General features: G+C 54.0%; 1 protein-coding gene across 1 annotated transcript in view; it reads left to right on the top strand.

Moving 5' to 3' along the window:
- The window catches only part of MLLT1 (MLLT1 super elongation complex subunit), a 41372-nt gene extending 22752 nt beyond the window's left edge, over positions 1 to 18620 (top strand). Inside the window, exons 5-12 of the mRNA XM_068164818.1 lie at positions 1048 to 1173; positions 2524 to 3069; positions 8768 to 8855; positions 9598 to 9709; positions 10975 to 11074; positions 12199 to 12270; positions 13465 to 13536; positions 14804 to 18620. Coding sequence (XP_068020919.1) covers positions 1048 to 1173; positions 2524 to 3069; positions 8768 to 8855; positions 9598 to 9709; positions 10975 to 11074; positions 12199 to 12270; positions 13465 to 13536; positions 14804 to 14932 — 1245 coding nt within the window. The 3' untranslated portion in view covers positions 14933 to 18620. The remainder of the gene's footprint in view (positions 1 to 1047; positions 1174 to 2523; positions 3070 to 8767; positions 8856 to 9597; positions 9710 to 10974; positions 11075 to 12198; positions 12271 to 13464; positions 13537 to 14803) is intronic.
- The last annotated feature ends 3673 nt before the right edge of the window (positions 18621 to 22293 follow it).

Here is a 22293-nt window from a genome sequence, read left to right as displayed (position 1 = left end):
ACCTGAAGCAGAACTGAAGCATTGCTGATGTGATTGGTGGTGCTTCATTTGCCATTTAAATGTCACCAGTAATATCAAAGCACTAACTCCCTCCCTCCCCCCCCAGGACATGGGGATGTGTGGCTGCTGCAGAGTGTCCAGCAGGCAGTTCCAGTTATCTGTGACCTGCTTTAAGAGAAGGAAGAGCTTTCCACTCTATTCCTTATTCATTTTTGCCTCAGGAAAGCTTAATCCTCAGTGCTTCCCAGACACTCAGGTGTCCTCTCAAGCTGAGGTTGGCTGCTTATGGCTTAGGGAACACAAAGAACTTCAGGGAAAGAGTTAGAATATAGAGTGGAAGTGGGTGTGGGAGGGGAAAATCGACTCCTGAAGGCTCAGCAAGGGAGGGCTTGGTGCAGTGGATGGAATCTTACTTCTGGAGATGTCAGATGCAGTGATTGACTAAAGGAGTGATCCTCATCCAGCCTGGCCTGGAGCACCCCCAGGGAGGAGGCAGCCACAGCCTCCCTGGGCAGCCTGGGCCAGGCTCTCAGCACCCTCCTACTGAAGAACTTCTTCCTCAGCTCCAGTCCAACCCTGCTCTGCCTCAGCTTCAAACCATTCCCCCTTGGCCTGGCTCTGGACACCCTCAGCAAAGGTCCCTGGGCAGCCTTCCTGGAGGATCCCTTCAGGTAGGACCTTGGCAAGGGAGAGCTCCAAGGTTTGCTCTTCCCCTTTTTTTCTGTAATGAAATGAGAGCAGAGCAGATTTAGATTGGATGTGAGGAACAAGTTCTGCCCCCTGAGGGTGGTGGGACCCTGCAACAGGTTGCTCAGGGAGGCCTCATCAAGGTCAGGCTGGACAAGGCTCTGAGCAAGCTGCTCTAGTTGAGGATGTCCCTGCTCAGTGCAGGGGGGGTTGGGCTGGATGACCTTTGGAGGTCCCTTCCAAGCCAAACCATTCTGTGGTTCTGGCTGTGTGTTAATGGAGCAAGTGGCTTAGCCTGCTCCTGTGTTAACACTCCAGGAGGCTTTGCTCAGCCATCATTTTTCTCCCCTTCATTGCTAGGTGATGGTAATGCCAGAAGGAGCAGAAGCTGTCTCAAGACCAAGCCCTGACTATCCAATGTTACCTACAATCCCACTCTCTGCCTTCTCTGACCCCAAGAAGACCAAACCATCCCATGGGTCAAAGGTCAGTCAAGCACACTTTTAGGTCAGCCTGAGGTGAAGAAATCATTCAGGACTTGCTGCTAAGAGCTTGTTCAGCAGCTGGGTTGTGGCTGCTTCCAATCCTGGAAGCCTCTTCCTTGTGCTCTGGAGCTCAGTCTGATGGTCTGGAAGTTAGCATCACTCAGGAGGCCTCTCCCTGATTGTTCAGCAGCTGGGATCTGGCTGCTTCCAATCCTGGAAGCCTCTTCCTTGTGCTGTGGAGCTCAGTCTGATGGTCTGGAAGTTGGCATCACTCAGGAGGCCTCTTCCTGACTGCTCAGCAGCTGGGTTGTGGCTGCTTCCAATCCTGGAAGCCTCTTCCTTGTGCTCTGGAGCCCTGTAGCTGATGGTCTGGAAGTTGGCATCACTCAGGAGGCCTCTTCCTGACTGCTCAGCAGCTGGGTTCTGGCTGCTTCCAATCCTGGAAGCCTCTTCCTTGTGTTCTGGAGCCCAGTAGCTGATGGTCTGGAAGTTGGCATCACTCAGGAGGCCTCTCCCTGATTGTTCAGCAGCTGGGATCTGGCTGCTTCCAATCCTGGAAGCCTCTTCCTTGTGCTCTGGAGCCCTGTAGCTGATGGTCTGGAAGTTGGAGGCCTCTCTCTGATTGCTTAGCAGCTGGGTTCTGGCAGCTTCCAATCCTGAAAGCCTCTTCCTTGTGCTCTGGAGCCCAGCAGCTGATGGTCTGGAAGTTGGCATCACTCAGGAGGCCTCTTCCTGACTGCTCAGCAGCTGGGTTCTGGCTGCTTCCAATCCTGGAAGCCTCTTCCTTGTGCTCTGGAGCCCTGTAGCTGATGGTCTGGAAGTTGGCATCACTCAGGAGGCCTCTCTCTGATTGCTTAGCAGCTGGGTTCTGGCAGCTTCCAATCCTGGAAGCCTCTTCCTTGTGTTCTGGAGCCCAGCAGCTGATGGTCTGGAAGTTGGCATCACTCAGGAGGCCTCTTCCTGACTGCTCAGCAGCTGGGTTCTGGCTGCTTCCAATCCTGGAAGCCTCTAGCTTCAGTTGTTGACCCTGGAGATTGAACCTGGACTAAACATCTCCAGATATTTATAGAGCTCCTTTTATAGAGCCTGGGAGAAGGAAGAGGCCTTGGTGAGACCTGTTTCATCCTGTCCTGGTGTGGATGTTCAGGTGCCTGCTGTCAGTTTCTGTCCATCAGCTTTAGGGAGAGCTTGGAGTTGACCTCAGGGGCAGGTCAGGGCAGGAGGCATCCGTGGGTGGATGTCTGCCTCAACCAAAGGGCTTTCAGGCTGATTTGTGAGCAGGTGGTTTGTGATGCTCTGCAGAGCCCCCAGGCTGATCCCTGCCTTGCCTCTGTCTCTTGCTGAATTGCAGGATGCAAACAAGGAGAGCAGCAAAGCCTCCAAGCCGCACAAAGTCACCAAGGAGCACAGAGAGAGGCCCAGGAAAGACTCAGAGAGCAAAAACTCCTCCAAAGACCTGGAAAGAGAGCAAAACAAGCCCTTGAAGGACTCCTCCAGGAAACCAACTGAGAATAAACTGCCTAAGGAGGAGAAGGCACCTCCAAAAGCTGCTTTCAAGGAACCAAAACTGGCGGTGAAGGAGACCAAACTGGAGAACACTTCCCCGAAGGGCGGGCCCCAGCCGGAGCTGAAGTCTTCCAGCAAGAGGCCTTCCAACGTGGAGTCACCAAAGCCTAGTGCCAAAAAGCAGAAGAAGAGCAGCTCCAAAGGGGTGAAGAACATCCTGGGGACCTCTCCCAGGACCTCGTCTTCCTCGTACCCAGAGAAGAAGCAAACCAAGGAGAAGATGAATGCCAAAGTGGAGAAGGTGAAGCCTGAGAGCGAGGCCAAGGAGATCAAAAAGCCTGTGGAGATGGAGGAATCCAACTCAGAGGATGAAACTTCCTTCAAGTCAGAGGTGAGTTAGGGCATCTGGCCTTGGCCAGAGGTTTGGTGCTGTTTAAATCTCTGCCTGCAGAAAGCTGATCACAAACAGTCCCTCAGAGGGGCAGGACCAGGCTGGGAAAGGGTTAGGCTTGTCCCTCAAGTCCTCTTTGAAACCTTCAGTATTAATCCTTTAATTAATACCTCAGTATTAACTCCAATCCCCTGGCTATTAACTGTTCCTGCTCCCTGGGGCACCTCCTGCCTCAGTTGGGAACTTCTTGGTCAGGTTTAGCTGCAGGCAGACTTAGCTGAAAGGCAGAGCCTGAGGTTATGGCCTCTGGTTCATCCCTTGCAGGGAAGGACCTTGAGAGTCCTGGCTGCTAAGAAGATGCCCACGGGGCTGCAATGTGCCCTGGTGGCCAAGAAGGCCACTGGTGTCCTGGGGTGCATCAAGAGGAGTGTGGCCAGGTCTAGGGAAGTTCTCCTGCCCCTCTGCTCTGCCCTGGGGAGGCTACACCTGCAGCATTGTGTCCACTTCTGGGCTCCCCAGTTCAAGAGGGACAGGGAGCTGCTGGAGAGAGTCCAGCAGAGGCTATGAGGATGATGAAGGGACTGCAGCATCTGTGTGAGGAGGAAAGGCTCAGAGCCCTGGGGCTGTTCAGTCTGCAGAGGAGAGGGCTGAGAGGGGATCTTGTGAACATCTGAGGGGTGGGGGTGAGGAGGATGGAGCCAGGCTCTGTGCAGGGACACCCAGGGGCAGGAGGAGAGGCAATGGGCTGAACTCAGTCACAGGAAATTCCACCTCAGCAGGAGGAGGAACTTGCTTGGTGTGAGGCTGCTGCAGGCCTGCAGCAGGCTGCCCAGAGAGGCTGTGGAGTCTCCTCCTTTGGAGAGCTTCCAACCCCAGCTGGATGTGTTCCTGAGTGGTCCTGCTCTGCAGGGGGGTTGGGATGGATGATCTCTGGAGGTCCCTTCCCATGCTGTGATTTGGAAGCAGCTAACCCCCAGGCACTGGCACACTTTGTACCTACTTGTGCTGACACATTGGTGAGCCTGACCTTAGTGCAGAGGAGGAGGAAATGGTTTCAGTTTTGGTTCTGAAAAGCAACCAACCAACCAACCAAAGCCCCAAACCCAGTATCAAAATGGAACCAACCCAAACCCCCTCCACCCCAGCAACCCAGCCCCCATCTCTGACCTGGCCTGGAAGAAATCTGCTGTTGGCTTACAGCTCAGAATCCAACCCCCTGCCCCTGAAAAACCTTCCCCAGGCTGTGTGGTGAAACATAAACCAAAGGATGTTCCTCTGCTGCTATTTTTAAGAGCTGTCTAAATATTTCTTTCTTTCCCCCCCCCACCCCTTTGCATTTTTTAACAACTAAGAACATTCCTCACCCTCTGTCTTCTGAAAAGCTTTTTCCAAAAGAAGGCAAGAAAACAAAGCAGGAGGAGAAAGACACAACTGAAACCCAGACTCTGACAGCTCTTGGCTCCTGTGTTGTGTGTGTGTGCTGGGAAGATGTTTCACTTCTTGCCAGCGAGGCTGGGGAGACCCTGGCACAGGTGGCCCAGGGAGGTTGTGGATGGTGTTCAAGGGTCAGGCTGGATGAGGCCTGGAGCAACCTCTTAGGTTCAAAGGAAGGTCATGAGGATGATCAGAGGGGTGGAGAACCTCCCCTGCGGGGACAGGCTGGGGTTGTTCAGCCTGGAGAGGAGAAGGCTCCAGGAGGAGCTTGAGAGCAGCCTTCCAGTAGCTGAAAGGGGCTGCAGGAGAGCTGGGGAGGGACTTGTGACAAGGGTGGGAGTGCCAGGATGAGGGACAACGAGCTTTGAGCTGGGAGAGGGGAGACTGAGGCTGGAGAGGAGGGAGAAATTCTTCAGAGTGAGGCTGGGGAGACTCTGGCACAGGCTGCCCAGGGAGGCTGTGGCTGCCTCCTGCCTGCAGCTGTTCAGGGCCAGGCTGGATGAGGCCCTGAGCAGCCTGGGCTGGTGGGAGGTGTCCCTGCCCATGGCAGGGGTTTGGAACTGGATGATCCTTAAGGTCCCTTCCAACCCAAAGCAGGCTGTGGATGTCCCCTCCCTGGAGGTGTTCAAGGCCAGGCTGGATGAGGCCTTGAGTTCAGGCCCTGCTGCTGTGTCCCCAGCGACTGCTGCAGCCCTGTCCTGCCCCCCACCCCCACCCCAAGCTCGCTGTGCTGCTGTGTCCTCTCTTGCACCAGCTCTTGTGTCTCTTGGATGCTTGACAGAGGGATTTGAGTGCTAGCCCAGGAGGAGGGTAGGCAGTGCTCAGTGTGATGAAGGGGGAACCCTGGCAGCTGCCACTTAGCTCAGCTCAGCTTCCTCTGGCCCTCGGCGCTGAGGGATCTGAGCGCAGAAGGCAGCAGAGGAGGTTGGTTGAGTTGCTCTCCCACCCTTGGGGGGAGGTTTCTTGTTCTTTTCTCTGTGCTGCCAGCACTGCAGCTCGCTGCTGCCTGGGCCCTGCTGGTGCAGCTGTGTGGATCTGTGTGGTAAAGCCACATCACTGGAGCGAAGGAGCAGCTGGAGGTGGAGCGGGGCCCGGAAACTCTTAAATCAGCTCTGCCGCTGCAGCCAGCAGGGTTGTGCAACAGGCTCTGGGGCTGCAGCTCCACCACGGCTCCCAGCTGACATCTTTGCAGGCTGCTGTGGAAAGCAACAGTCTTGCTCTGCTTTGTGCTGCTGGCAGCAGGGCTGCTGTGACTGCAGTGGGCTGGAGGAGCTTCTCTTCCATTTCTGCTCCTGCTGAATGTTGCTTGGTCTTTTCTTGCCCTTTCCCTCTCTGTTTCTCTTTCCCTTCCTCTCTCTTTTTCTCTTTCCCTTTCCCTCTCTTTTTCTCTTTCCCTTTCCCTCTCTTTTTCTCTTTCCCTTCCTCTCTCTTTTTCTCTTTCCCTGTCCCTCTCTTTTTCTCTTTCCCTTTCCCTCTCTTTTTCTCTTTCCCTTTCCCTCTCTTTTCTCTTTCCCTTTCCCTCTCTTTTTCTCTTTCCCTTTCCCTCTCTTTTTCTCTTTCCCTTTCCCTCTCTTTTCTCTTTCCCTTTCCCTCTCTTTTCTCTTTCCCTTTCCCTCTCTTTTCTCTTTCCCTTTCCCTCTCTTTTTCTCTTTCCCTTTCCCTCTCTTTTTCTCTTTCCCTTTCTCTCTCTTTTTCTCTTTCCCTTCCTCTCTCTTTTTCTCTTTCCCTTCCTCTCTCTTTCCCTTTCTCTATTTCTTTCCCTTTCCCTCTCTTTTTCTCTTTTTTCCCTTTCCCTCTCCTTTTCTCTTTTTTCCCTTTCCCTCTCCTTTTCTCTTTTTTCCCTTTCCCTCTCCTTTTCTCTTTTTTCCCTTTCCCTTCTCTTTTTTTCTTTCCCTTTTTCTTCTCTTTTTTTTCCATGCCTCCCTTTCTCCTCTCTTTTTTCCTTGCCCCCCTTTCTCCCTCCTTTTCCCTGCCCCCTTTCTTCCCCCTTGCCCCCTTTCCTCCCTCTCTTCTTCTCCTTCCCCCCTCCAGCCCAGTTCCCGGAGCTGGCCTCATGCTTGGCTGCCTGGAGGTGACAAAAGGGAGAGGCTGAGATGTGAGGGCAGGATCCCTCTGCTCCTTTGTCGGCTTCTGCTTTTGTCCCCTGGGGTGACAGCCGCCGGAGCGTGCAGAGCGTGCCCAGCTGCAGCAGAGCAGAGGCTGCAGCCCACAGGGAGGGATGGAGGCCTGCACAGCTTCAAACTTCTGCTGCTTGGGTGCTGTGGAGTCATTTTCAGGGGAGACCTGCTGGGGAAGGAAGGAGGTTAGGATGAGTTCCCTCGGGGGGACACAAGAGCTGCCCTCCCTGATCCGGAAAAGATTCCTTGAGTCATAAAATCATTAAGGGTGGAAAAGGTCTCTGAGAGCATTGAGTCCAAGCAGTGACCCAACACCACTCTGGCCACTAAACCATGGCCCCAAGAGCCATGGCCACACATTGCTTCAGCACCTCCAGGGCTGGGGACTCCACCACCTCCCTGGGCAGCCTGTGTCCATCCCTGACCACTCTGGCAGCAAACAAATTGTTCCTCATCTCCAACCTCACCTTCCCCTGGCACAATTTGAGACCATTTCCTCTCCTTCTATCACCTGAGACTGGGGAGAAGAGACCAAAACCCCAACCTGGCTCCAACCTCCTCTCAGGGAGCTGTAGAGAGCAATGAGCTCTCCCCTCAGCCTCCTCCACACTGAACACCCCCAGCTCCCTCAGCTGCTCCTCCCCAGCCCTCTTCTCCAGACCCTTCCCCACCTTTCTTGCCCTTCTGTGGCCCTGCTCCAGCTCCCCAGTGTCCTTCATGGAGTGAGGGGCCCAAAGCTGAAGCCAATACTCAGGCTGTGGGCTCGGCAGTGCAGAGCACAGGGGGCAGTCCCTTACCTCTTCCTTACAGAGAGTTGATCACTGTGTGAATTTCCCAGCATCAGGTGGTGGGAAGCAGTCAGTGGGTTCTGGATGGCAGAATGAGGCTGCAATGCTAAATCGCTGTGAGAAGGGTAGAGAGAGGGTACAGAGCAGTGAGAATCTTTGATCTGGATCCTACTGAGCAGCAAAAGCCATCCCTGGAAGGTGATTGCAGAAGGCACTGCAGCTCCTGGGGCTGGAAGGGTTCCTTTAGCCTTCACTGCCACCTCGTGGGGCTTGCAGCTACAGCATGGCACAGAGAGCATCGGCTGAGAGGGATCACCAAAGGGCATCTTGTCCAACCCCCTGCACTCAGCAGGGACACCTCCAGCTCCATCAGGCTGCCCAGGGCTGCATCCAGTCTGATCTTGAATGTCTCCAGGGACCCTCAACCACATTCTTGGGCAACCTTCATAGTATCAGTCAGGGTTGGAAGGGACCACAAGGATCATCTAGCTCCAACCCCCCTGCCATGAGCAGGGACACCCCACACTAGATCAGCCTGGCCAGAGCCTCATCCAGCCTGGCCTTAAACACCTCCAGGGACAGGGCCCCAACCACCTCCCTGCACAACCCATTCCAGGGCTTCACCACTCTCAAGGGGAAGAACTTCCTCTTCACCTCCAGCCTGAATCTCCCCCCTCCACCTTCATTCCATTCCCCCCAGTCCTATCACTCCCTGATAACCTGAGCAGTCCCTCCCCAGCCTTTTCCAGGCTCTCCCCACCCTCACTGTGCAGAGCTTCCTCCTGATGTCCAGCCTGAATCTCCTGCAGGAGGAGAGAGGGAGAAAGCTCATGGAATGGGTTGGGTTGGAAGGGATCTTCAAGATCATCCAGTTCCAAGCCCCTGCCATGGGCAGGGACACCTCCCACCAGCCCAGGTTCCTCAGGGCCTCATCCAGCCTGGCCTTGAGCACCTGCAGGCTTGGAGCCACCGCAGCTTCTCTGGACCAGCTGTTGCAGTGCCTCAGCACCCTGGTGGCTGTGGGTTACCATAAACCCTTCCCAAGGAGGCTCTGGCTTGTTTGCTCATCACCTGTCACACTTCATAGTGAGGTTTCCCACCTGGACAGTTTCCAGCTGCAGTGTTCCCTCCCTGGGGCTCTTTGTAGCTGGTGCTGCAGAGGGGTTGGGTGGAAGCTGGGGAGGCTCCCTTTGGGTCGCCCTGGGGTTTCCTTGTGCTGCTGCTGCTGAGCTGCCCTCAGGGGTGGGGAGCTGCCTCACTCTGCTGTGTGCTGCTGTTCTGGATTGGAAAGGTTAAGATTCTTTTTTTCCTTCTCTTGTTTTTGTGTGTGTTTATTTTCCCCTTTTATGGGGGGTTAAGTCTGTCCAGTCCAGCCCTTCCAACTCCAGCTCCAGCTCCGACTCCAGCTCTGACTCTGACTTCGAGCCGTCTCAGAACCACAGCCAAGGTGTGTTGCAAAGGCATCCACATTCCCTCAGCTCTTCCTTGCAGAGCCTCATGGGGGTTCCTTGAAGAAGCAGACCTCTGATCTCCTATCTGAGCCATCCTGCACAGTGTTCTTGCCTGCTGAAGCTGTGCAGGCAGTAGTGGCACAGCCTAATCCTGAGCAGGAGTTTTGCTTGTTGGGACACTTGAGCTTCTCTCTGGATTTGGTTCTTTCCCTCTGTTGGCTTTGGGGTTTTTGGCTTCACTTTCTAAATGTGGTTGCTGCTGCTTGGTCTCCAGTGGCAGCAGAATGTTCCTGCTCCAAAGCTCCTGCATGTTTTATTGACAAGTAGAAATGGGACAGTCAGCTCCTAGCTTCTCTTGGAGGTTCCTCCACCCAATGAGCCAAAGTGTGGCAGTAGTAAAGGCTTAGCAGCTGCTGGGTTGCCGCCAGTGCTGTGCCCTGAGTGCCAGCTAAGCCCCAAAGAGATGAAAGATGGGTCCTGTTCTCCTTTCAGGAGGGAGTGAGGAGGGTCTGAGGGGAGCTGGGGGTGGCCTTATGGCAGCTGTACACTTTGTCAGCTCTCTTTGTGGTTCTGAAAGCTGTGCATAATGAAAGGTCCTTCAGCAGAGTCTCTGCACAGCATGAGAAGGGCAGTGGGGAATCCTGAGGGAGCTTAGCAGCTGGGCCCAGCAGTGGGGTGAGGGAGTTGTGCTGCACATCTCCTGGGGGTGCTGAACTGCCTTCTCCCCTCTGATCCCAGGTCCTCTGCGCTCCATGGTGGAAGATCTGCAGTCAGAGGAGTCAGATGATGATGACAGCTCCTCTGGAGAAGAGGCAGCAGTCAAAGCAAACCCAGTCAGCCGGGATTCCAGGTGGTAACAACCACAGAAGAAAGATGTTGGTTTGTCTTGCTGCCCTGGGGGGTGAGGGGGGTTGTGTTGCCTCCATTTGGAGGGAGGAATCAAAGCAAAGGGGCTACAGCTGAGAGGAAGGTGTGAGAGGAGGAGAAAGGGCAGATGTGTGGAGGGGTGAGGATGTGGAGCAGATGAAAACAGGCAGGGTGAGAAGAGAACTGGCTGAGGAGAGAGCAGCAGAGCTGAAGGGGAGGCCAGGGGCAGGTGGTGTCTGCTGAGCTTGCAGGTGTCTGTGAGGGAGCTCCTTCAGACAGTCACCTACCTGCCACCTTCAGATCTCTGCTGGGCTGGATGCTGGGGGACACCTTTGATCTGCAGAGACTAGAGGGGTGCTGTGGAGGCTGCCAGCTTCTGCTGAGGGCTGGCACAGCACACCCAGCAGCTCCCAGCACTGAGCACTCTTGGCCTGCACCCCGAGTTCAGGCTGCCAGTTGCTCACTCGACTCCCCTGGGCCGTGGCTGACAGCTGCTTCCTGCTGTGGGCCTTGGAGATGGTTGGATTTCATCTTTCAGCCCTCAGGAAATGCTCTTGTAGCCACAGCTTGGTGTCTCAGGCTGAGGATTTGAAACCCAACTGCTTGGCCCAGCTGCTTCTGCTCACCAAACCCAACAAAGCCTCCGTTGTTCGCCCGGGGTGCCCCAGAACCAAGTGAGCAGGGAGGGAGAGGCAAGCAAGAGATTGGTTGGGTTCTGTTGGTTGGCTTTGTTTAAAGGAGAGGTAATGAGGAGTTTGTCAAGCTCATCAAAAGCAGGATACCTGCTGTAATCCATCTGCAGGGCCACAAGGAGGATGAGAATAAATAGGAGGTCTCAAAGGTGGCAGCAGAAGCACCAAATGCTTCTGGCTTTGGCTGTGGTCTCAGTGGAGGTGTTGACAGCTCTCCCAGGCAGGTACCTGGGGGGTCTTGCAATGAATCCCCCCAGCTGGGCAGCTGCTGTGTGTGCACATCAGGTGGCTCTTACTCAGTGGCTCCCAGGGGCTTTGTGTCTGAAAGGGCTGAGCTGCTCCAGTGTGTGAACTGCAAGTCCCCGCTCTGCTTGCTCAGGGAATGGAAGGTGGCAAGGGAAAACAGAGAGTCCTGGGAGGGAGAGCAATTCTCCCAGACAATTTCACAGCCCAGGTTCAAGGAGAGAGTTGTCACTTCACCCTGCCTGCTGCAGCTGCCAGCTGAGCAGCTCCCTGGTGCCCTGGGGGTGCTCATTCCCTGCTGCTTGCTTTGCAGGCTGAGCCTTAGCGACAGCGACAGCGACAACAGCGCCGATTCCTGCCTGCCCAGTCGAGAGCCTCCTCCTGGGCAGAAGCTGCCCCCTGCAAACAACAAGGTGAGGCATGGCAGAATGTGCCTGCTTGGAGGAGACCTCCAAGCTCATCCAGTCCAAACCCTGACCCAGCACCTGAAGGGGCAACACTAAACCACGTCCCTAAGCGCCAGCTCCGCATGGTGCTTGAACACCCCCGGGGATGGTGACTCCAGCACTGCCCTGGGCAGCCTGTTCCAGTGTTTGGGAACCCTTCCAGTGAAGAAGTATTTCCTGAGATCCAGCCTGGACCTCCCCTGGCACAGCTTGGAACTGTTTCCTCTGGTCCTGTTGCTTGTCATCAAGGAGAAGAGGCTGAGCCCCTCCTTGCTCCAACCTCCCTTCAGGGAGCTGCAGAGAGCAATGAGGTCTCCCTCAGCCTCCTCCTCTCCAGCCTGAACACCCCCAGCTCCCTCAGCCCCTCCTCACAGCCCAGGGGCTCCAGGCCCTTCTCCAGCCTTGCTGTCCTGCTCTGCACAGGCTCCAGCCTCTCAATGTCCTTCCTGCAGTGAGGGCCCAGAGCTGAACACAGCACTTGAGGTGTGGCCTCCCCAGTGCTCAGCACAGGGGGTGGTCACCTCCTGTCCCTGCTGCCCACCCTGCTTCTGACCCTGGCCAGGATGCCTTTGGCTTCCTTGGCCCCCTGGGCACTGCTGGCTCGTGTTCAGTGACTGTCAACCAACACCCCCAGGTCCCTCTCCAGGTTGCAGCTTTCCAACCACACATCCCCAAGTCTGTAGCTCCCCATGGGGTGGTTGTGACCCAGGTGCAGGACCTGGCCCTTGGCCTTGGTGAACCTTGTTGAGCCCTGACCCATGGCTCTCACCTGCCCAGATCCCTCTGGAAAGCTTCCCTACCCTCCAGCAGATGGACACAGCCACCCAGCTTGATGCCATCTGCAGACCCACTGAGGGTGCAGTCAATCTTCCCTGGCCTGAAATGCTGCTTCCCAGCACTTGGGGTCTCTGCAGCTCCATCCCTGCTCTTAGTGCAGCCTTGCACCAGGTCTTCCTTCTTCCACCATCTCCCATCAGGCAATTCATTTCTCTGGTCGGTGCTGGGCTTGCAAACCATTAAGCCACCACCTTCTCTGAGCTAATTTTGGGCCCTGATGTTGGTTGATTGATTGATTTTTCTTTAACCTGCAGGCATCTGGAAGGAAAAGCCCAGAGTCCTGTAACAAGCCAGAGAAGATCCTGAAGAAGGGAACCTATGACAAGGTTGGTTTGAGGGTTGGTTTGTCACACACCTGTGGGATCCTCCCCAAGGTCTCTGGGTGGGAAAGAAAAACCCCACTTGAAACAGCCCAGGCTGGTCACATTGCTCTGTCTCAGCAGGTTCCAAACTGGAGTGGAATGAAGTAAGAGAGATTGAAGGGACAGATTTAGGGGGAGTCACACTGCAGGGAGTGATGGATAGCAAAGAGGATGGACCCAACCCCCCCCCCCCCAACAGGGCATTAAAATGGGTTTGGTGGTTGCCCCTTTTCCTGCCCCAGTGGTGTGGGTTAAAGGCTTGCTGCCATCTGGCTGAGTCAGGAAATGATCCTCCAGAGTTTGCATGAATAGGGATGGGGCTGAAGAGCTTCAGAAAGGAAAGAAGGGGAAAGAGCAATGTTGGGGTTGAGATCCAAATGATGAAGGAGAAAAATGAAGGCTGGGAGGAAAAAGGAAGGTGGGGGGAAGAAAGGTTGGGGAGAGAAAAAGGATGGTGGGAGGGGGTAAATGGAGGCTGGGAAGGCAAAAAAAGAGGTTGGGAGGGGAAGTAAAAAAGGAGGCTGTGAAGAGGAAAAAATGGGGAAAGAAAAACATGGGGAAAGAAAAGTGGAAGTTGGGAAGAGAAAAGGTTGGAAAGGAAAAAGGAGTTTAAAAGGAAAAAGGGTTAGGAAGGAAAAAAGAGGTTGGGAGGAAAAAAAAGAGGTTGGAAGGAAAAATGGAAGTTGGGAAGAGAAAAGGTTGGGAGAGGAAAAAAAGGAAGTTGGGAGGAGGAAAAAAGGAGGTTGGGAATCTGAAAAGAGCTTGGGAAGAGAAGGGGAAGTTGGGAAGAGAAAGAAAAAGGCTGGGAAGAAAACAAAGTTGGGAAAAGAGGTTGGAAGAAAAATGGAGGTTGGGAAGGAAAAGGTTTGGAAGGAGAAAGAGTTTAGGAAGGAACAAGAAAGGTTGGGAAGGGAAAGTGGAGGTTGGGAAGAAGAAAGGTTGGGAAGGAAAAGGTCTCCAGGTCTTCAGCCCATCCATACTGATGGAAACTCTTCATCTCCAGTACCTGATTAGAATGGAAGGAGGCAGTAAAAATTGAGGGGGAAAAGAACTAGGACTTAGAGCCATGCCTGAAAGAGCCTCAGGTGGTTCTGCTGCTCCCTGGGAAGCTGACTTTGGCCACGTGTGACCCTGGTGCTGTTCCTGCCTCCCCTGCAGGCCTACACTGATGAATTAGTGGAGCTCCACAGGCGGCTGATGGCACTACGAGAGCGCAACGTGCTGCAGCAGGTAGAGATCAGCTCTCTGCTCTCTGGCAAGCTCTTGTCCTCTGCTAAGCTTTGTGTCCAAGGGTCTCAGCTGGACCCCTGTGATGCTTGAGACCTTTCACTCTCCTCCCCTTCAGCCAGAGGGTCTGGGTCACTTGTGTAGGTCAAATGAACTCAGAGGTGTGTGCAGGGAGGCAAAGAGGCAGAGGTGTGGTTTGGGCAGCTTCCCTCTGGCACATCCCAGCAGTGCTCCCAGAGCTGGGCTCTTTGGTGCCAATGGCAAAGGAAAGAAGTGTGCCCAGGTCCTTGCTCAGGTGTGCCCAAGTCCCTTCCCAGTCCCTGCCCAGGTCCCTTCCCAGTCTGTGCCCAGGTCCCTTGCCAGCCTGAGCCAGTCAGGCACACAGGAGGAGCTGGTTTGCCTTTTGGAGAGAGGATTCCTTTTGCACTTCTCACAGGCTCATAGACCAAGGTTGGAAAAGACCTTTAAGATCATCCAGTCCAACCATAACCCAGCTCCCATGACCACTAAACTGTATCCTGAAGCACCACATCTCCAGCTTCTTGAACACCCCCAGGGATGGGGACTCCACCACCTCCCTGGGCAGCACATTCCAGTGGCCAATTCCTCTTTCTGGGAAGAACTTTCTCCTCACTTCCAGCCTAAACTTCCCCTGGCACAGCTCAAGACTGTGTCCTCTTGTTCTGGTGCTGCTTGCCTGGGAGAAGAGACCAACCCCCACCTGGCTCCAACCTCCCTTCAGGGAGATGGAGAGAGCAAGAAGGTCTCCCCTGAGCCTCCTCTTCTCCAGGCTAAGCAACCCCAGCTCCCTCAGCCTCTCCTCCCAGGGCTGTGCTCCAGACCCCTCCCCAGCTTTGTTGCCCTTCTCTGGACACCTTCAAGTCTCTCAATGTCCTTCCTAAACTGAGGAGCCCAGAACTGGACACCGGACTCACGGTGTGGCCTCAGCAGTGCTGAGCACAGGGCAGGATGACCTCCCTGCTCCTGAATGACCTCCCTGCTCCTGCTGGCCACATTATTCCTGATACAGGCCAGAATGCCATTTGCCTTCTTGGCCACCTGGGCACACTGCTGGCTGCTGTTCAGCTGCTGTCCCCCAGCACCCCCAGGTCCCTCTCTGCCTGGCTGCTCTCAGCCACTCTGCCCCCAGCCTGTGGCGCTGCCTGGGGCTGTCCTTGCTCTGTGACCTTCCCCCTTGATTCTAGGGGCGGGGTGGGGGTGGGGAGGTGTGGGGTCTCTCCATCCTTGGCTGTCTCCTTTCTGTGTACAGATTGTCAACCTGATTGAGGAGACTGGGCATTTCAATGTCACCAACACAACCTTTGACTTTGACCTCTTCTCCCTGGACGAGACAACCGTCCGGAAGCTGCAGAGCTACCTGGAGGCCGTCGCCACATGACGCTTGGCCGCCGCGAGCAGGGCTGCTTTGGAAACCCAACCTCCTCCTCCTCCCTTTTTGATTGGTACCAGGAAATTCAAACCACCACCACCACCACCACCCCCTACTACCACCACCTTACCACCTTGCCACCACCTCCCACCATGGGACTAGGCCTTTCTTTAATCCTCTTTGACTCACCCGAAGCACTGCCTTAGAGACCAGCCAACGCTCTAGGAATGCACAGCCAGCTGCACTTTTCTTGTAGGCTTCAAACCCCTCCACCTCCTCCTCCTCTTCCTTCAAGCTCCCCCCCCCCCTCCCTCCAAGCACCAACCCTCCAGTTGCTGAGGTTTGTCCTCCCTCAGAAGCTTGCTGAGCGCGCTTGGGGCGCAGGTCCTGAGCGGAGCAGAAGATGCGCTGGGCTTGGCGACAGCCTTGGCCTCGACTTCCCTTCTGGGCTGGTTTGGATTTTGGCTTCCAAGGAACTGTGGTTTGGTTGTTTGGGGTTTTTTCCCCCCCCACCCCACCCCCACCAAGAGGATGTTGTCAGGCTTCTGTGAGATCTGCAGAAGTGTTGGATCATGGGTTCTAATTGTCTTCACCAAACTCTAGGGACCAGCCTGCCTACAGAGAGCTCTGACCCCCCCACCCCCCCAGCTCTGCTGTGTTGGTGCTGTGTAGGTAAGATTGGCTTTTACAAAGCCAGACAGAGAGAGACTGCTGCCAGAGGAGGCTTCCCAGGGGGAAACAAAAAAAGAAGGAATAGGGGATAAGGGGAGAGCCTGCAACCAGTGAGCAGACTCCACTCTGGACCAACTTGCAAGCCTCAAAGCTCTGCTCTCCCTCCTGGCTCCCCCCCAGTTCCTGCAGGCTCCCCCTTCGAGCTCCCTGCAGGGAGCCAGTTCCTGTGGCTCTTGGAAGAGAGGCCTCTAGACTCTGCTTGTGTGTGTCCCCCCTGCTGCCTGAGGGGTGGTGGAGAGGGGGAAGGTCGTGGGGAGGGGGGGGAGGGGAGGGCTGCTTGGGAGCTGGGTTTTGACGATCTGAGCTCCTAAAAAAGAAAGAAAACAAAACCAATAAGGAAAGGAAGAGCAAGAAAACAAAACAGCAAACCCCCCCCCCGAGGTCTCCCTCCTGCTTTGGAGTTTTTTTTTAGTGTTTGTTGGTTCTGTTGTTTTTTTTCCTCCTCTCTCCAGCCTGCTTTAAACTGTAAGAGGGACTCCAAACCTGTAAGCTGTATATTTTATATATATATATTATATATATGTATGTACTGTATGTATAAGAAGGGCCTGGTTGGCTCTTTATGATCTTAAGGGTGTGGATGTTTTTGTGTTGGGGGAGGGGGGGGGGATGTGTTGTTCCCCCTCTCCTCTCCCTCCCCTCCTTGTTTTGATGTTTGGTTTCTTTTTTAATGCTTGGGGAAGGGGGCTTCAGATTTCCTTCCTGGAGGGCTTGAGGGGCTTTTTTTATTCCCCCCCCCCCCCCCCTCTTTTGTGGTTCCAAAATGCCCTCTCCTGGACAGCTGTGGCTCTCTCTTGGTGGGTTTTTTTTTGTTTAAGTGGATGGAAGCTGAAGAGGAAGCTTCTGTGCTCCCCCCACCACCACACACACACACCCCACCAAGGAAAACTCCCCTCAGGGGTTCAGCACCCCCCCACCTCCTCCCTCATCTTCTCATCTGACTTTTGATTGGGTTTGTTCTGTGCTCTCCAAGAGGAGTCTTTCCTCTCCCCCCTCACCCCCCCCCCCCTACAGTGGCCCCTACAGTAGTGGCTGTGCTTGGAGGGGGGGTGGGGGAGATCCACCTGGCCAAATGCTGACCTCGAGCCCAGCTGAAGTCAGGTTTGGTTCTTCCTCCCTTTTTCTCTCCTGCCTTTTTATTTGTTGGGGTTTTTTTTCCCCTCCCTCTCTCTCTCAAGAGGAAGAGTAAAACACTAACCCCAGACCCTCCTCTCCTCTTCCTAGTGAAACTAGTGTTGACTCCCAGGGGCTGTACCCAGAGCTTTTTCAGTGGGGGGGGGAGGGTGGTGTGGTGAGGGAAGCCTGGGAGCCCTCCTCAAGCCTCCATCTCCCTCCCTCCCTCCCTCCCCTGCTTCCCTACAGGCAGTATTTTGCTGGAGGAGTTGCTCCAAGTGTTTGTTTTTTGAGGTATCCCAAGCAGTGTGGAAGCTTCTTGCCAAATGTTAAGTGAGGAGGAGGAGGAGGAGGAGGAGGAGCAGAGGACCTCCACCATTGCCACCTCCTGTAGCTGTGGTGGTGGTGGTGAGCCTGGCTTGGGGGGGGGGGGGCTGCACCTCCCCTCCCCCAGGGGTTTTGCTTCTGTCCTCCTCCCTCTGTGATTGAAACTGCAAATCCCTTGGGTTGGGGTTGGGGGTTTTGGGGGGTTTTGGGGTGGGTTTGGGATGGTTTTTTATCCCCCACCCCCCCTCCTTTCTCCCCCCTCCTTTTTTTATCATGGAAATGTTGCAACTAATCAAGTGAAAGTGGCAATATGATGATAAGCTTGTTTGAGTTGGGTCATGTTGACCTGATTCCCATGAATTTTTATCCCTTCCCCCTCCCTCTCTTCTTTCCTCCCCTCCCCTCCCCCCCCCCCCCCCCTTGTAGCACCCCCTTCCATGTGTCTCTCCTCTGTGTGTCTCTGTGTGTATATATATAAAACCAAACCAAGCTCATGCCAGGTGCAAACCCTGTGGTCACCACAGTGATCTCAGCTCTTTTCTTCCCCCCCAGCCCCTTTTTTCCCTCCCCTTTCTTGCTGGGTGATGCCAAACCTGGAGTAGGAACCCTGCAGCCCCCCCACCCCCAGGGGGCTGGAAGAGGAGGAGCTGCCTGCTGCTGGGGGTGGTGGGCAGGGGGCTGGCAGCAGGGGGAAGCCAGCACCACCCCCTCCGCTCCTGGGGGGCAGGGTGGGTGCTGTGGGTAGGTCTGGATGGCTCCTTTGGGGCTGCTGTGGTGTGGAGGAGGCAGGGTTGGGGCAGTGGCCTGAGGCTGGGGGTGTGGAGCAGCTGCCAGCAGCCTCCTCCCTGCTGCGCCCCCAGCCGAGGGGGGGCTCGGGGATGCTCTCCTGCTCCCCGAAGCCAGAGGAGCAGCAATGCTGTAGCCAGGCCTGGAATCCCCAGAGGCCTTCAGCCTCCTCTTTGCCACCCCTCACCTTCCTCACCTTCCTCCCACAGCCATCCCACCCCCCCCAACCCCCCACCCCCCCAGCTTTTGTCCTGGGACCAGCAGCAGCCTCGGGAGGGTCTGGAGCTGCCACCTCCTTCCTTCCCTCTCCCCTTCCTTGTGTCCTGGCAGCCCCTCAGGGGGAGAACGACCCCAACAGTGGGGGGGGGGAGGGGGCTCCTGCTGGGGGTGGCTTGGGCCTGGCCCTGGCTTTGAAGTCTGCTGAGCATTGCTGAGGATTTTGGGGGTGGTTTGGGGCTTGGGGTTGGGTTTTTTTTTCCCCCTTTTTATAAGAAGTATTTTCCAGACAGATTTTTTTAGACTGTTTATAATCTCCTTGGGGGGGGAGGGAGGGAGGGAGGGGAGGGAAAAGCGGGGGAGGGGGGGGGGGGGAAGGGGGATAAAACCCCCCCTTTGAAATAGGATTGTCCCTTGTTCCTCTTGTCCCCAGCAATAGTTTCCCTCCCCACTCCCCCCCCTTCGTGTGCACCATTGCTGATTTGTTACTTCAAAGACACAAAACAAAGGTTTCTTGCAAGTACTTAGAGTTGTTGTTCTTTGGCCTTGGTGTGGTGGTAGCAGGGGGAGGGCTTTGGGGGGCTCGGGGGGGGGGGGGGGGGGGGGAGAGGGGTTGGGAAAGGGGGGAGAGGGAGGGGAGACCGCAGGAGGAAGCAAACAAACAGAAGGTTTGGTCCCATTTTGGGGACCCTCAAATCTTTATGTTGTGTGTGTGTGTGTGTGTCCCCCTCCCCCCTTCCACCCTCTCCCCTTCCCCCCTTCCCCCTTCCCCCCTTCCCCCCTTCCCCCTTCCCCCCTTCCTTTTTTAGGTCCCTGTTGAACGGTTCCCTGCGGTGTAGGTTCTCTAGGGGCTGGCTGAGTGCTCTGCTGGAGCTGCTCCTCCTGGGCAGGGGAGGTTGGGGGGAGGGGGGGGGTTGGGGTTGGGGTTTTTTTGAGGGGGATATATATATATATTTTTATTTCGTTTATTTGGTGGCTAACTGGGGGTTGGTTTGGTTTTTTTTGGTGTCACTCTGGAGAGCATGGATGGATTTGTTGTACTCTAGGAAGGTCTTCAGGATGTGTAGTAGCTTGCAGTGTTTAAAGGAAAATGTAATAAAAGGCAAAAGAAAAAAAAAATGGTGGAGAAAAAAAAAGGAAAAAAAAAGGAAAAAAAGAGGGGGAAAAAAGGGGAAAAAAAAGAGGAAAAATGGAAAAAGAAAAAAAAAAGGAAAAAGAAAAAAAGGAAAAAAGGCAAAAAAAAAAGGAAAAAAGAGGGAAAAAATGGAAAAAGGAAAAAAGGAAAAAAGAAAAAAAAAAAAGGAAAAAAAGAGTGGGGAAAAAAGGAAAAAGAAAAAAGGAAAAAGGAAAAAAAAAAGGGAAAAAGGCAAAAACAAGGAAAAAAAGAGGGGGAAAAAAGGAAAAAAAAAAAGGAAAAAGAAAAAAGGAAAAAAGGCAAAAAAAAAGGAAAAAAGAAAAAAAATGAAAAAAGGGGGGAAAAAAGGAAAAGGGAAAAAGGGGAAAAAAAAGGGAAAAAGGCAAAAAAAAGGAAAAAAAGGGGGGAAAAAGGAAAAAGGAAAAAAAAGGAAAAAGGGAAAAAAAAGGAAAAAAGGGGGGAAAAAAGGAAAAGGAAAAAGGGGAAAAAAAAGTAAAAAAGGCAAAAAAAAGGCAAAAAGGGGAAAAAAAAGGAAAAAGGAAAAAAGGGGGAAAAAAAGTGAAAAAAGAGGGAAAAAAAAAAAAAGGAAAAAAAGAGGGGGGAAAAAAAGGGCAAATAAAAAGGGAAACCAAACTTTGATTCTCATAGCCCAGGGTGGTTTGGGGTTTAACTCTCTTGCTCCTCAGTGACCTGCCCTAAGGGGCCCTGCTTTGACTTCTGGAGGGTCCCTTCCAAGCCCTGCCAGGCTGAAGGCTTTCAGAGCTGCTTTGGAGGGGAGTGGTGGTGGAGGAGCCTGAGCTCAGGAGGCAGCTTCGGCCTCAGCCTTGGGCTGGGGGGTGAGGAGCAGAAGGGGCCAGGAGGAGCTTGGTGATGTCTTGGCCTGCGTCTCGGGGCCAGCCTTAGGGCTTTGGTTGCTGCCAGTTGCTGTTCAAAGGAGAAGCAAAAGAGAAACAAGAGGCAGGCTGGCTCCAGAGCTCCAGCTGGGGACCACTGGGCAGGGAGGGGAGCAGCTGGCCCTGGGCAGGCTGAGCTCCTGGCCCTGCTGTGGGCAGGTTCAGCTCCTGGCCCTGCTGTGGGCAGGTTCAGCTCCTGGCCCTGCTGTGGGCAGGCTGAGCTCCTGGCCCTGCTGTGGGCAGGTTCAGCTCCTGGCCCTGCTGTGGGCAGGCTGAGCCCCTGGCCCTGCTGTGGGCAGGTTCAGCTCCTGGCCCTGCTGTGGGCAGGCTCAGCCCCTGGCCCTGCTGTGGGCAGGTTCAGCTCCTGGCCCTGCTGTGGGCAGGCTGAGCTCCTGGCCCTGCTGTGGGCAGGTTCAGCTCCTGGCCCTGCTGTGGGCAGGCTCAGCCCCTGGCCCTGCCCTGGTTGGTGGCCACCAGCTGCTGCCTGTGCTGCCACCCGAGGTGGTAGCAGCAGGAGCAGCGAAGGGCTTGAAGCAGAGATCCAGAAGCAGCTGGGGGGAGGGGGATTTGGGGTTTGCTTTTTGTCAGAGCTGGGACTGTCTTGTGATGGGCAGGGAGGGCTGAGGCTCCCTTCCAGCAGAGACCTGAGGCACTTCTGGCTCTGCAGGTGTCAGCCCTCCCTGAGGCTGCAGCAGGGTCAGGCTGCTCGGAGGAAGGATCTCTGCTAGCCCAGGGGTGGCAAAGCTTGGGACACCCTTTGAGCAGCTGCGTGGAGAGCAGGAGGTCTGCCCTGGTGGGAGGTGTTAGAGGGGTTGGAACTGGATGATCTTCAAGATCCCTTCCACCCCAACCCATTGATGACTCTCCTGAGTGTTCCTCCCCCAGGTGCCTGCTGGTGGTGATGCTTTAGCCAAGCCCTGAGCACCTTGGATGAGTGCAGGTCTGCTCTGATGGGAGGTGTTCCATGGCAGGGGCAGGGTTGGACCTGGATGATCTCTGAGGTCCCTTCCAACCCAAGTCATTGCTGAACCTCCTGAGTGTTCCTCCCCCAGGTGTCTGCTGGTGGTGATGCTTTAGCCAAGCCCTGAGCACCTTGGATGAGTGGAGATCTTCTCCAGTGGGAGGTGTGGAGGGGTTGCAACTGGAGGACCTTTAAGGTCCCTCCCAACTCCCTGCTGAACCTCTTGAGTGTTCCTCCCCCAGGTGCCTGCTGTGTGTTGCTGCTGGAGCCAAGCCCCTGAGCACCTTTTTGAATCAAGTATTAATCCTAAAACCCCAAACCTGTTGGTGTTGCTTTCTTGAGGGGGGGGTGGGCCTGAAAGGAGCCCTCACAACCTGACTTCAGCTGAGTTTGCACTCCTTAAAGAACAATTCAAGGACTCCTTCACCTCCTAGCTGTTGTTTTTAACTGCATTGCTGCCTGGGGCCTGAGGTATTAAATACCTCCTGCCTTGGAAGGGGAGGGGTTGGGGGGGGGGTTGGTGCTGGGAGCAGGAATTCTTCCCTCAGCTGTGGTGGAGAGGAGAGGAAAAAAAAGAAAGAACTAGAGAAAGAAAGAACTAAAACTTTCAGCTGGCCTCAAGGCTTTGAATAACTTCAAGGAAAGAGAGAAAGGAGAAAAAAAAAGAAAAAAAAAAGATTAAAAAACCAAACAAAAAAATCTTTGTAATAATAATTATTAATAATAATAAAAAAAATAACTTCCAGGATTGTTTGTCCTGAATTTTAAAGCTTGGGTTTTCTTTTTTTTTTCCTCCTCCTTTTAGTTTCTTTTTACTCTTTTTCCCTGGTTTTTTTTTTTTGGAACTTTTGGAGGAATTTTCTAGGGGAAAAAAAAAGGAAAAAAAAAGAAAAAGAAAAAAGAAAAAAATAAAAAAGGAGGAAAAAAAAAGGAAAAAAAGAGAAAAAAAGAAGAGAAAAAAGAGAAAAAAAGAAGAGGGGAAAAAAAGAGAAAAAAGAAGAGAAAAAGAAGAAAAAAAAGAAAAAAAAAAGAAAAAAGAAGGAAAAAAAAACAAAAAAAGAAGAAAAAAAAGGAAAAAAAAAAGAAAAAAGAAGAAAAAAAGGAAAAAAGAAAATAGAAAGAAAAAAAAAGAAAAAGGAAGGGAAAAAAAAGGAAGAAAAAAAAGAAGGAAAAAGGAAGAAAAAAAAGGAAAAAGGAAGAAAAAAAA

This window comes from Melanerpes formicivorus, unplaced genomic scaffold (assembly GCF_026170545.1).
Source record: "Melanerpes formicivorus ecotype bairdi unplaced genomic scaffold, bMelFor1.0.p_v2 SCAF_83, whole genome shotgun sequence".
NCBI classification, from domain to species: Eukaryota; Metazoa; Chordata; class Aves; order Piciformes; family Picidae; genus Melanerpes; species Melanerpes formicivorus.
The sequence above is the reverse complement of the archived record's forward strand: the minus strand, read 5'-3'. Positions and strand labels throughout refer to the sequence as shown.